At 49.7% G+C, this 13,888-nt stretch overlaps 1 protein-coding gene across 1 annotated transcript in view; it reads right to left on the bottom strand.

Annotated features, from left to right (window-relative positions):
• The window catches only part of RNF165 (ring finger protein 165), a 111,585-nt gene that overhangs the window by 14,056 nt on the left and 83,641 nt on the right, over positions 1-13,888 (bottom strand). Inside the window, exons 2-3 of the mRNA XM_027525839.1 lie at positions 5,789-6,104; positions 4,081-4,191 (exon numbers count right to left, since the gene is read on the bottom strand). Coding sequence (XP_027381640.1) covers positions 4,081-4,191; positions 5,789-6,104 — 427 coding nt within the window. The remainder of the gene's footprint in view (positions 1-4,080; positions 4,192-5,788; positions 6,105-13,888) is intronic.

Genomic DNA, 13,888 nt, shown 5'->3' with positions numbered 1-13,888 from the left:
AAAATAACAGGAGAGGGACCTGCAGCCTTGGGGCAGGAAACTCTCCTGAACCACTGCCCCCATTCTTAACCATGCAGGAAATTCACTTCACTTAGTAATCAATCAGTTAATACTGAAAAGGAACCAGGGTTTCTTGAAAAAATGGCTAAGTTTAATGGCCAAATAATGACTCAGTTTCAGTACCAAAAAAAATGAGTACCAAAAAAATGTGCGAAATGAGATTGAAACATCTTGTCATAATTGAAAGCAAGGAAGTCATCAAGGTCAGGTCAAAAGAACTCAGGAACCATCTCAAAGAGGCCCCCACTGGCAGAGTTTGGACATTTTGCATCAATGAGTATAACCGCAGTAGGTTTAAATACATCAAATAGGTTCAAATCCATGAGCGTGAAATGATGCTCAAGCAAATTGGTCCCCTTTGAGGTATGCTAGGGAACCAATGCTTCACTTTGAAAACTAATAAATACAGGAGAAGAACCAAACATTTATCCTGTCTTTCCTCTATTAACTGTACTTCAGGGTAACCAAATCATGATGAAGGGAAATTGCTCTTTATGAAAGTTTTCTGTGTAATAAATGAATAAGGAATGATTGAATTACTTGTCACCTTCTCACGTCCCCTAAAGAAATAAAGGATCTGGGGGAAGATCATCAATTACTATTAAAATCACATAGGAGAGTCAACCAGTTTTCGGCTGGAAGAACCCAGCATCTCCTCTGAAGTGTTTTTACCAGAAGTTGCGAGTTGAAGCTGAACCTGCTCAGCTTGCAACCTGAGTGCCAGGGTGTAGGGAATATAGCAAACCAAAGAGCACCTGAGCAAATGCAATTTGTTTAAAACATGAGGAACATGACAGGAATTTCTGCTTCCATCTGTGATGTCTAAACAGTGTGATGTAAATATATTCCTATATTTCCTCCATCAGTTCAGTTCAGTTCAGTAGCTCAGTCGTGTCTGACTCTTTGCAACCCCATGGACTGCAGCAAGCCAGGCTTCCCTGTCCATCACCAACTCCTGGAGCTTACTCAAACTCATGTCCATTGAGTCGGTGATGCCATCCAACCATCTCATCCTCTGTCATCCCCTTCTCCTCCCACCTTCAATCTTTCCCAGCATCAGAATCTTTTCCAAGGAGTTAGTTCTTTGCATCAGGTGGCCAAATCCTGGATCCCTGGAACAACTCCTGATGAGTCTGCCCCCTTGGGAAATGAGGTAACTCTTGGAGTTGGTTGGAAGTAAACCTAGAAATTCTCTGAGTCCAACCCCTCATTTTTGCAGGCCCAGCACAGGACTGAAGAAGGGCAGTGCCCGATCCACGGCCGTGGGCTAGCCAGTCTGGGACTCCAGGGTTTCTGACCCTCACCTGGGCTCATCCTATGACCTGCCTCGACAAAAGGAGTTCCATGGGGCACCTCATGGGCAGAAACTCGGACTCAGCAGCTGCCCAGAGGTCCCAGCAGATTCACAGCTGCAGAGAGATGTTCAGGGAATTCTACCAAAAGCAAAGCCCCAAGGAACTGAGAACAGAGTTGCTCCAATTCCGAGAGTGCTGACTAGAGAAGCAAAAGACACCTTCAGCCTCAGATGAGCTGAGCGATTTGCCCAGGGTGGGCCTGGGTGGGCTCTGGGATCCCCTTTTACCTCATCAAAAATCTGATCCAAAACCCAGGATCCCCTAACAGCTGCCTGCAGGGGAAGGAAGCCAGGAGGCTCTCATCTCCATGTCCCCTCTCTACCTGTCCCAGGTGCCCGAGTAGGGCTAGGACGAGGTGGTGGAGTGGCCTGCAGTGGGCGCAGAGATGGAACCATGAACCACGACTGAGTCAGAGGAGCATGATGAGAATGGAGACACTGGAGCGGGGCACGAAGTTGGGCTCAAGTTACCAGGCCTGGGCCAGAAAGCGGAGCTTCATGGGGGGATTTATCCCCCAAGGCCTGCTGCCCCCACACACTCTCAAGGCTGGGGTGCTCAACTGAGAGCAGCTACGTGGGTAGGGCTGAAATCACCTAAATTTCAGGGAAAGGCCAGTCAGCCTCAGGCTTGGGGCTGGAACAGGCTCTGGGGGCCGGAACAGGCTCTGGGGGCCGGATCCTGGAATGATCAGGGCAGAATTCAGTGATTCCTAATGGTTCTTTAAAGGAAAGGGGCGGGGGGGCCTGGGTCCAGGCACACTCCTCCCTCCCCCTTCCCAGGGGTCCTCGAAGAGCGAAGAGCGTGAGAGCGGCCCCTCTTCTAATGCATTTCTTGTCATCTAATTTCCAGAACCTTGCATCTCCTGGCAGAAGAGACCTCCCTGGAAAAGAGCGGGGGCAGGTATGTAAAGGCCCTTGTCACCACTAGGCTGGCCCTTGCTGGAGCAGAGCTCATTACAGGGAGGAGAGGGGGGCCTCCTGCTTGGGAAGTGGGGACAGGACAAGCAGAAAGGCCCAAGCTGGCCCTGGGCACAGGGCCCTCCCAGCCTCTCAGGGCCCCAGTCTCTCCCAGTCCTTGGGGCAGTCAGGGGTCAGGAATGCACAGCAACAGAAATTTGAGGAGGACAGGAGATTTAAAGCCAGCAGGCTTACCGGCACACCACCCTCCTCCTGACATCTCTGCAGCATCACCCTCACCTGTCCCTTGCCACTTGCCACGTGGGACCCCGTGTGTATATTCAGATCCCTCAGCCACACACAAGGACCCTGGCTGCTCTGTGTGCTGAAGTGAATCAAATTGAATTGACTTGCCTGCTGAGGGACAGAATTTCATCCAAACAACAATTAAATCTTCCTAATTTGAATCTGCTAATTAGAAAGAGGCTGGGCTGAAGCTGGCTGTGGTACAATCTCTTAAGGAAGCGTTAAATCTATCAGAGAAAACTTGAGAACTAGCGAGGGCTGGAGACGATGGAACCTGTGAAAACAACCCTCTCCTGCACCTAAAGGCACATTTAATTTCCAATCAACCAGAACTGCCCCTCAGAACCGTTCCTGGGTGTCCAGTCCTGGTCACGTTTCCAAAGCAACCTTTGCCCATGAAAGTTAGACAGATTAAATGGCTGAGTAATGACACTACTGTATGTCTGTTTTATAAATAGTCCATTCCCTTTCGTTGAGGTTTTTTTGTTTTTACATTCTTTTAAAGAAAAAATATTTTTTTAACCTCAAAGTTGCAAGAACAGCACCAAAAAATTCCTGGTTATCCTTCATTCAGATTCCCCAAATGTTAAAGTTTTACTACTTCACTGAATTTCTTTTTCCTTCTCTCTCCAAATTCATCTATCCATACCCACCTACTTATACATACCCATACACAGTTCCCCGTGGATTTTTTTCTAAACTATTTAAAAGTAAGTTGCAGGCAGGATACCCTTTACCTCTAAGTACTTTAGTGAACTGCACATCTTTTTTTTCAAGTGTTCGAGTGTTTGGATCTGACCCTAGGTTAGGTCAGCCCTCCCTGAGCTAGAACCTGTGAGTAGGGTGGGACCAAGGACCCAAAACCAAGCAGTACTGCATCTCAGGGCAAGAAAGACCTCTGTCCTGAGCTCAAGAGATTGTGGGAAGACTTTACAAGGCCCCACTGCCTACAAAGACCCCTCAACCAAGCCCTGAACCTCTCCCCAGGCAGTCTCCCCAGGCCTTGCCTCCAACCTAGCTGGTTCTATCTCCCTGAGCCTCTTTTGCATGGCTGGCATGCCCTGGTACTTCTCTCTGGACTCCTCAAGGCCCACCTCCTCCAGGAAGCCTTCCCTGACCATCATGCTAGCTCCTGAGACTCTCCTATCTGCCCTCCTACCAAGGACTATTGGTTCACAACACTCCCAGGACTTGGGAAATGTGTTGCATCCCTGTCAGCTCCTCCCAGGCAGAACCACAAGAACTGAGCCCCAGGTTGGCACATGGTGGTGCTTAGCCACACCTGAGCTTGCTGCCAGAACTAGGGCCCTGGGGGCCCCTCTGGCTCTGAAGGTGGCCGGGGACAAGGCAAAAGCTGGGGCTTGAAAACTAGAACTCCTGCATCATTGATGGAAGGAAACAGGAGCTCCAAGGATCAGGCAACACCCTCCTCTCTCCCTCCCCCAGGGGCCCTAAAGACTCACCAGTCAGTGCCCTCAGCCAAATACCTGGGCTGAGGTGTCTGTAGTTGGTGGCCGAAGTCGAAGCTGGGGTGGAGGCGGTGGGGATGGACAGACACGCGCTCCTGACTCCGCCTGCACCGGAAGGGAAGGAGGACCCAGGCGTCAGGGCAGCCCTGGGACAGCCCAGCTTGCAAGAGCACTGAGCCCCCGGTGGCCCCCACCCATGCCTACATATGGAGCAGCGGCCTTCAGCCCTCTTCCCAAGCTCCAAGGAAGCTTCCTGGGCAGCAGCTCATAACTCAGACATTCCCGCTGTCTGTGGGCTGCCCACTACACCAAGGCCGCTTACTGCTGCTGGCCTGCTATCTCACCCAGGCTCTCTACCTCCTTTGCTCCTTCTCCTTCTACTCCCCTCTGTCCTTGGTGGGTTGTATTCAGGACACACAGACCTGCCTCCTGTAGCATCTCCCACGTCTATGCACCCATACCCTCTGCTGCCATCATGCTCTTTTCTTCTCCTCCACCCTTCTCCACACTCTTCCCAGTTTACAGGGCCCAGGACTAGGCCTCCTCCAGGAAGGCCTCCCAGAACACTCCAGATCATGGTGACCTCTCCTTCCTCTGACCTCCTACAATACTTACCTTCTGTCCCAGGTACCCCAGCCTCTATAGATATGAACACTTAGGGCCTTAAAGATCATCATGTCCAGAGGTGCTCAAAGTATGCTCCAACGACCCCTGGCAGTCCCTGTGACCCTTTCACAGCGTTTCTGAGGTCAAAATGATTTTCATGATAATACTCTCATGTATTTGCTTTTTCACTCTCATTCTCTCACAAGTGAACAACAGAATTTTCTAGAAACTACATGACATGTGATTCAGCTACAGTTTGAGTGCAGAAGCAGACTTGAGAATACAGCTATCTTCTATTGAGCCAGGCGTTAAAGAGATTTGCAAATATATAATTGTTAAAAATCACTCTTTTTACTGCATTATATATAGCTATCTTTTGAAAAACGTTATTGGCATTAATATAACTCTGTTATTGTCATTTTAAATGAATTAATAAGTATTTAAATATTTTCATTTTAAATTCCTAATAGGGTAAGTATCAATAGTCATAATAAACAAAAGTTTGCTATAGTCCTCAATAATTTTTAAGAGAGTAAAATGTCCTGAGACAAAAATGTTAGAGAAACACTTATCTTGTACAACTCCTCTTAAGACTTGAGACTCAGAGAGGTACAGTGACTTGCCCAAGGTCCCACGGTCAGCTTGGCCCCCTTTGATTAGTACTGTCTCTTTTAATTTTGCAATTGTTTCACTGTTGGTCTCTCCAACCACATGATGGGCTCTTTGTGGGCAGGGTTGACCCAGGGCATCCCTTAGGGACCTCCAGTGTTAGAATCAGGTGACCGTGAAGTTTGAGAGGGTGCGAGGGGTCCCCTAGTCTGGTCTCCCACACTATGCAAAAGTCCACCGTGACCATCCTGGCCCAGCTACCAGGGCCATGTGACAAGGACACACACTAGCAACAGAGGGAACCGGTGTCAGGTTAAAGCCATGCTCACTACCCGGAATGAATGCCTCTAACCAGAGCAAAAGCTGCCTCCTACAGGGAGACTCCTTTGGTGACTGACGGCGGGCCAAGCCTGGCAGGGTGGAAACCAGGGGTCGAGCCCCGGGCCCCGCCCCGGCCCCGCCCCCCTCGCCCACGTGGCGCACACACCTGGGGTGCGAGACAAGCCGGCGGTGCTGGGCTTCCAGGAGCTGCTGCTGCAGGAGGTATTGCTGGTGCAGGGCCTGAGGTAGGAAGGAGGGACCTGTGACGTCCTGGAACTGCAGGGTGGGCAGCGGGGTCAGCGACTGGTGCAGGGCGCCGCTGTGCTGGTGGGCCGGGGCCATGTGGGCGCTGAGGCCCGGCTGCGACTGCACGGGGTGGGCCAGGGGGAAGTCGGGAGCGAGCTGCTGCGGCTGCGGGGGGCCCAGGTGGAAGTGCCGGCAGGAGGTAGCGTGAGGAAGCTGAGACCTTTGAAAGGGGGCACCTGGAGAAGCAATGACAAAGACCCCATGAGGACGAGCCCTGCTACCCTCCCCAAGGGTCTCATCTCCCCCTACCCGCAACCTGCAGCCTCTGAAACTCAAAACCTTCATTAGAACCCAACAGTGTCATTATTTTTATATACAAATGACCATCAGTGCTGCCTGGTAAAGGCTCAGTGCAGAAGGTGTTGGAGGGAGGAGGCATATTTTGTTTAATAAATAGATAAGCATTCTCTTTTAAATTAACACACTAGTTAAAGGAATTTTAAGGTCCCAGGAGACAGTTTGGCTTTCTTGAATTTCTCCCAGGCAACTTTATTGATCCTGCTACTGCTAAGTCGCTTCAGTCGTGTCCGACTCTGTGCGACCCCATAGACAGCAGCCAACCAGGCTCCCCCATCCCCGGGATTCTCCAGGCAAGAACACTGGAGTGGGCTGCCATTTCCTTCTCCAATGTAAGAAAGTGAAAAGTGAAAGTGAAGTCGCTCAGTCATGTCCAACTCTTCAGGACCCCATGGACTGCAGCCTACCAGGCTCCTCCACCCATGGGATTTTCCAGGCAAGAGTACTGGAGTGGGCTGCCATTGCCTTCTGCTTACTGATCCTACTACCTTTTAAATAGATGCCTAGAGGAACAGCCTGCAATGCAGGAGACCCAAGTTTGGTCCCTGGGTTGGGAAGATCCCCTCAAGAAGGAAATGGATACCCACTCCAGTATTCTTGCCTGAGAAGTCCCAAGGGCAGAGGAGCCCAGTGGACTACAGTCCATGGGGTTGCAAAGAGTAGGACACAACTGAGCAACCAACACACACACACACACACACGAGAAAATATAGTCCAGCCTAGTCAAGGTCTGAAGCCTTGGCTGGCCAGGACCCAGCCTGCAGAGAGCCCAAATTTCTGAGAAAACAAGTTGTTTTCCATGCAATTTTAAGAAAAAACCTAATCACACAAAATTTTAAGTATAATTAATTTGTTGTAATATCGTGATTTTTTTAAAAGCAAAAATTTCCAGCAATAAGCCAGGCTCACGCTTTATTTAATCTAATCTCCACCACCTTCTAAATAAAATTGACCTTGATGATGGGAAAGTCTTGCAACTTCTCCATAAGCAGAGATCCAGCTCTCAGCACTGGAGTCCTTTAATAAGGAAGGAAATAGACTTGACGCCTCAGGAAGCTTTAAAGAGGCTTCCTGTTAAATGTGGCAGGTTCAACACATATCTGTTCCTTCCCAAACCCCACTGAAATGAGAGCAAAGGAATAAAGAGAAAATAAACAGACAAGGACAGGGAGAACAGGAGGCGTGACATCAGCAGGAAACAAATGTCAACAGATTTTTGGAAGACAGAAGCAGATGGAGGAATTGCAGAGCTGAGAAATTGGAAACAAAGTCCCCAATGAAGGTATGGACTTCCCTGTAGCTCAAACGGTAAAGAATCTGCCTGCAATGCAGGAGACCAGGGTTCAATCCCTGGGTCTGGAAGATCCTCTGGGGAAGGAAAGGGCAGTCCACTCAGTATTCTTGCCTGGAGAATCCCATGGGCAGAGAAGCCTGGCAGATAGTCTGTGGGGTCACAAAGACTTGGACACGACTGAGCAGTTAAACACACACACAATGAAGGTGCAGCCAATGAGAAATGGATAAATCTTGCCACACACGTGGAACGGTGTGGAGTTGGAGGTGGTGACTCCTTGGGAAGGCGGGAGAAATGGTGGTGCTGAGAATGGGGAGGCTGGTTGCCAACCTGTATGAGGAACAGTTCTTCCCTTTCCAGCGCAGTGACTGTCCCTCCCTCGCCCTGGCATTTTGCAGGGAAACTGAGCCAGAAAGGCCACAATAGTGGAGGACGGGGATGCAGCACTGCACTCCGACAGGGGGTTAAGTGAAAGTCTACACATGCAACTTTGGAAACCTCTGTTCCCTTCTGGCACTTGGTTCCGTGCATGCTGCCCTCGTGTGCCCTTCTACTCCCCTCCACACCCCACGGCTCCAGGCTGGAAACTGGCCCCAGGAAGAGCTTGACAGATCCTTCTGGTTGGGCTGCTAAGTTCCTGCTAAGTCGCTTCAGTCGTGTCCGACTCAGTGTGACCCCAGAGACGGCAGCCCACCAGGCTCCCCAGTCCCTGGGATTCTCCAGGCAAGAACACTGGAGTGGGTTGCCATTTCCTTCTCCAATGCAGGAAAGTGAAAAGTGAAAGTGAAGTCGCTCAGTTGTGTCCGACTCCTAGCGACCCCATGGACTGCAGCCTACCAGGCTCCTCCATCCATGGGATTTTGGTTGGAAGTACCTAATAAAATGGCAGAGTCCTCAGCTGGCCACTGCATAATAAAGCCACAAGTTGAAAGGTCCACGCATAGACACAGAGCGTCTGGAAGTTTTGGTGACCTACTCCTCAATGTGAACAGACAGCCAAGGATGGCTAGTCTCTTGAGGAAAAGTGAAAAGAGAGAGAGAATATACTAAATTAAAAAAAAAAGAAAACTCAGAGAAACAGAAGTAATGCAGGGATCCAAAAAAGAAAAAAAAGACCAATAAACTTCAAAACGTTTAAATTAATATCCTCAGAAAAAATAAGATATCGTGTCCATGAAACAACTGTAAGCTCCTTTAAAAGGAGCAATGAGGAGACAAAAGAGCGCTTGGAATTTAAAAATTATAAGAGATGAACTCTGAAATTTAGCAGAAGGGTTGGAAGATGATACTGGATAATTTCCCAGGAAGCAAAACAAGAAAACAAGGAGATGAGGAGAAAGATGCCAAAGTTGAAGGGTTCAGTCAAAAGAGCCCACAGTTTTTCTAGTAAGAGAAAAAAATGGAGAAAATTCTGGAAAAAAGTATTTTTAAAATTTCCCAGAACTGAAGGTCAGCTTCTAGATAGAAAAGGTCCTCTGAGTGCCCAGCAAAATGTGGTGGGGATGGGGAGACCCATACAGTGAGGCGTCTCACAAGGAAACCCCCAAGCACTGGGGGCAAAGAGATGATTCACACCTTCCAGAGAGAAGGCACAGCAGTCCCATTAGAAGGTCAGGAAGCAGGACAGCACCAGATTTTTCAACAGCAATGTCAGAAGCTTGAAAACAGTGGAGCAACTGCCTTCAAGGTACTGCAGAGATGGAGGAGGGGGAGATTTTCAATCTAGAATTTGTGTCCAGCTGAACTTAATCAGGCATGAGACTAGAACAAGACTGTTTTCAAACATGCAAAAAAAAATTAAACTTCTCTGCACCCTTTCTCAAAGAGGTACTGATGCAAACCAGGAGAAAGGAGAAAAGAAATAGGGGGTGACACCTGGAAGAGAGGGTGTTTCCCAAGCACACAGCTGTACGGTAACCCCAGCAACCATTTCAAGGGGGGCAGGAGGGAGGGTGCACTGAAGGTATCTTGGGGGTAGATAAAAAATATAGGATTACTTTTAGGTTTGGCCACAATAAAATAATACTTGAAGAAATTTTCCAATTTTATAGAGCATTTGGTAAGAATTTATAAAACTGTCATAGAAAGCAGACAATTATTACCTCTGGGAAGGAAAAATATTGTTCAGAAAGTGTAATTATTATGTACTACTTGGTTCAGCAGTGAACAATCTCTATATATTAATAATGCAATAAGCATTAATAAACTATTTTAGAACAGAAAAGGACATTTATTCCATAATAAGAAGAAAACTGACAATGTCAAAATTGAAAAATCAACAAATAGCATTTATTTAGAATTTATATTTATAAGAATTTATTTAGAAATTTACTTGGTAATTTATGTATTTCAGGAAGTAAATACTTAAAGAAGATCTGGGAGTGTTGAGATTCTAGTGGTGGGGCTGGGGTGGGGAGGGTGAAGGGCAGACAATCCCTGTTTTACTAAATGTGTCTTGTACTGGAGTTATTGTCTTTGTAAATGACATGCATGTCACTGATAGGTTTTTAAACAAATTTTTTAATAAATATTTTTAAAACAAAATGGAACTAAAATGTATTTCTGGCTCACTGAAAGTAAGCCAGAAAAGAATTATCTGGAAGCTTAACTCCCACAAGCATTACAGATCAGTAGGCCTCCCTGCCTGGTGAATTCTGGCTTCCAGGAGTCCAGGGCTGTGGCCTGAGCAAGCTGGCTCTGGCTTCCTCCTTCTCCCTCACCACCATCTATCATCAACACAACTGTAAAAAATGGAGGAGAAGGCCCGCGCGACTAAAGGAAAGAGGGCAAGAGAGGAATGGAGAGCTGTCGAAACTAACGAAGTGAAAGACAGCCAGGACTGAGGAGGAAAGGAATGGGGTGACAAAAACAAAGAATATTGTGAAGACTCCAATCCACCACTGTCTGTTCAGTTACAACGTAAGCCATATATGTAACCATAGACTTTCTAGTATCCACCTTTAAAGAAGTCAAAAGAGACAGGTGAATGTAATTTTAATAATATATGTTGTATAACTCAGTATATCCAAAATGTTACTATTTCAACATATACTCAATATAAACATTTATTGAGGGACTTTCCTGGTGGCCCAGTGGTTAAGAATCTACCCGCAAATGCAGGAGACATGGGTTCGGACCCTGGTCCGGGAAGATTCCACATGCAGGGCAGCTAAGCCTGTGCTTCACAACTTCTGAAGCCCATGTGCTCTCCGCATATTGCAGTGAAGACCCAGCACAGCCTAAGTAAATAAATGAAATTACTTTTTTTAAAGTATTGGGATATTTTACATTTTTTTTCATACTAAGTCTTCAAAATCCAGTGTACACCTAACGCAGTACATCTTGACCGCTTGCAGTTAGCAGCTTCCATGTTGGACAGTGCAGCTCTAAAGACCAGCTCCACACACAGAGCAAAGCATTTTAGCCAAGTTTGCTAACGTGTCTGGCCCCCCTGGCTTGCTGGTGAGATTCACACACCTTAACCTGATTGTCCAGCTCCATCCTCCTGATCCCCATCACCCCCACCAAACCCTCCACCATCATCCACACTGGACCACTCGAATCTCCAGACATCCACATTCCCACTCCGGGGCCACTGATCACGCTGGTGGCTGCCTTCCCCACCTTTAAAGGTCATATCACGACAACTCAGAAAATGCCTCTAGTGCCCACCAGCCCCCGGGGACACCTTCCTCCTCTGTGTTCCTATAGAAGGCCCTGTCGCTACCACTTCCTTGGCACCTGGCAGTAGCTACCTTGGGCTGTGACTTCATGCCTGCCAACCCCAGCTGGCCAAGCTTCGTGTCTCACTGTTTCTGGATCCCGACACGCCTCCCTGGAGCTGGTGCTCAGTGAATAGCTGGTTGACTGACTGCTGGAGGGACTGCCGTGCTGAGGCCAGTTGAAGGCAAACTGATATGAAATTGAGAGGGAAGGAAGGTGGCCAATAGGGCTGGGGTGAGCTCTCGGTCTTAAAGCTGCAGCGCCTGGGGGATGGTCAGGCTGAGTGGGCTGGCATCCTCCACCTCAGGCACTGGTGGAGTCTCTCCCATCTCGGGGAACAGCAGCTGCCTTCCTCCCACAGTCCCCTCCTGCCATGAGGGTGCCCACCCTGCGAGGTGGGGAGCTTTTCAGATTCCTGTGGAGGCCCCTTAGGAAGAAGACAGGCCACCACCCCAGCCTGGAGAGGTTTCCGATGTGCTGGGCAGTGAACACGGCTGCCTTCTCTCCTGGATGGACAGCAAAAGTGAACCAAAGTATATAGGTCCCGGATTGTTTCAGGCAATTTCTACATGCACAAGTCCTTTGACCTCTGTTCTGGGACTCTGTGCCCCTCTCCCCTTTCACCTCCATCCCCAGAGGGCTCTCAATCACAGCCGCCCTACTCAGAAAGTAGATAAAGGCAGGAGACACCCATTCTGGGGCCCCAGCCTCTCCCCAGCCTGTGTCCTGTACCGTCTATGAAAGCAGCAGATAGCAGCTGCTGTATGTGGGCTCTAAGAGCAGAGGAGTGAAGTTCTTAGGGTACACAATTTGGGCCCCTGGCAAGCCAACGATCAGTGACATCTGAATAACTCTTACATCCCACAATGCCCCCATCAATAGACAACCTGCAATTTTTCCCATTAGAGTTACTCCTTTGGGTTAAAGAAATAATCTCCAGATGTCCTTGACTATACTGTCCATTTATCTTATTTCCCCAGGGCTGAAATGACAGCAGTTGGAAGATTCATCGTGAATGAAATAACATGATTAGGGAGTCGGGGAAAAAAGAGGGGTTACATTTTTTTTTAAGTACCACATTAAAGGAACACAGCAAAGTATAAGACACACAGTAGTTTCAGAAATGTGAAAAGAAACATGTGCATCGTAGAATTCTGGAAACTGGTGCTCTCGGGTCCCTCTGAGAGCTAGCTGGGAGCACCTTCAAGCAGGGGTGTTCCCCAGGGCGAGGCTGGGATGGGCAGGCCACCATGCGGGCCTTGCCCAGTGGCCACCTGGCACACACAGGCACCCCACAAGAGCTGGTGTTTGATCCGTGCCTCGTGGGCGGGGAGCCAAAAAGGCTGGCAGCTGGAGAGTGCGTGGATCAGAGGACAAGCCCCATGGGGAGGGGAAGGTGAAGGAGAAGCGGAGGATGTTAGGGCCACGGGCTGTGGGCCAGGTGGGTGGAGAAGACAGTGACGGAGCTCTCACATCTCTGGAAGGTTCATTGACACTCATCTGGTAAGTGACAGAGCGGAGACTTGAGCTGAGGCCTTTACTGAAAGGCAGCGAGGAGGGTGGAGCCTGGGAATCAGGAAGCTTGATAAAGTAAGAGGCCCTTCCAAGGAGGAGAGCAGGGCAGAAACAAGGCCCGACACCCAGAGCATCCTCTGGGCCAGGCCCGGTTTCCTGGGGACAATGGAACAGGGGCAAGGGGGCAGAGGAGGCTGATTGGGAGCTGAGAGGAGCCAGGCTGAGAAGTCAGGAAGCCAGGGACAGCAGTGGACACAGCAGAGCAGTGTGGCCAGCCGGGCTTCTCCAGAGCAGGCAGCGTCCTGCGCTGGAGGGATGTTCTAGCTGAATTCTCACCTGCACCAGCTTGATCTCAAGGAAAAGGGGCTTTCAGCCTCCAGACCCCAGAGCTGCGGGGCACTGTCTTCAAATCCTCAGACCAAGAAGGAAGGGAAGGAGCAAGCAGTGTGGAGACAGCCACCAGAGGGGCCCACTGCCCACCCCATGGCTCCGGGGATAACCGCCTCCTGCCGGTGGAGACCTCGGGGACGAGGCCACAGGCCCCCGGCCAGCCAGGCCAAACGTTCCCCACTTCTCTCGCGGATGGGTGCGGGACCCTGGGAGAAAAGGATGGAACCAAACCCTCCTGGGTCTCCAGGGAAGCTGGCATCCCTCCCTCCCGAGGCCAGTTCTAGGGCCCCAGGTTCCTGTTGTCCTCGGGTCACTGACCCGCCTCACTCTCCCTCAGAAATGGAGGCAGCACAGGAAGGCAGCGCCCACAGAAGAGTCGGAGGGGAGGGGAGGGTCAAAGAGGCCCCCTCCCACAGACCCTGGGATGGAGGGATGGAGACCAGCTGGCCAGCAGGCCCGGGAGGCTTCCCCTTGTCTCCGCTGAGTGCTTCTTGAAGCCAGGTCTGGAGCCAGAGTCTGCTCCTCTCTGAAAAGCCAAGCTCTCAAGTAGCAAAGAAAATCGGTCTTTTGAAAGTAGATTTCTGCCCCCAAGCAGCCAGGAGGAAGGCCTCTGGTACCGAAGAGGCTTTCAGAGCCAGGCAGAGTTACCCCGTGGAGGGGCCCAGTCGTAGGGCCAGGGTGCCTTCCCTCGCTGTCAGACCTGCAGGGACAGTCCACCTCTCCAGGCCTCAGACTGTGACC

The sequence above is a fragment of the Bos indicus x Bos taurus genome, chromosome 24 (genome assembly GCF_003369695.1).
Source record: "Bos indicus x Bos taurus breed Angus x Brahman F1 hybrid chromosome 24, Bos_hybrid_MaternalHap_v2.0, whole genome shotgun sequence".
Taxonomy (NCBI): domain Eukaryota; kingdom Metazoa; phylum Chordata; class Mammalia; order Artiodactyla; family Bovidae; genus Bos; species Bos indicus x Bos taurus.
This window is presented reverse-complemented; position numbering and strand designations above follow the sequence as displayed.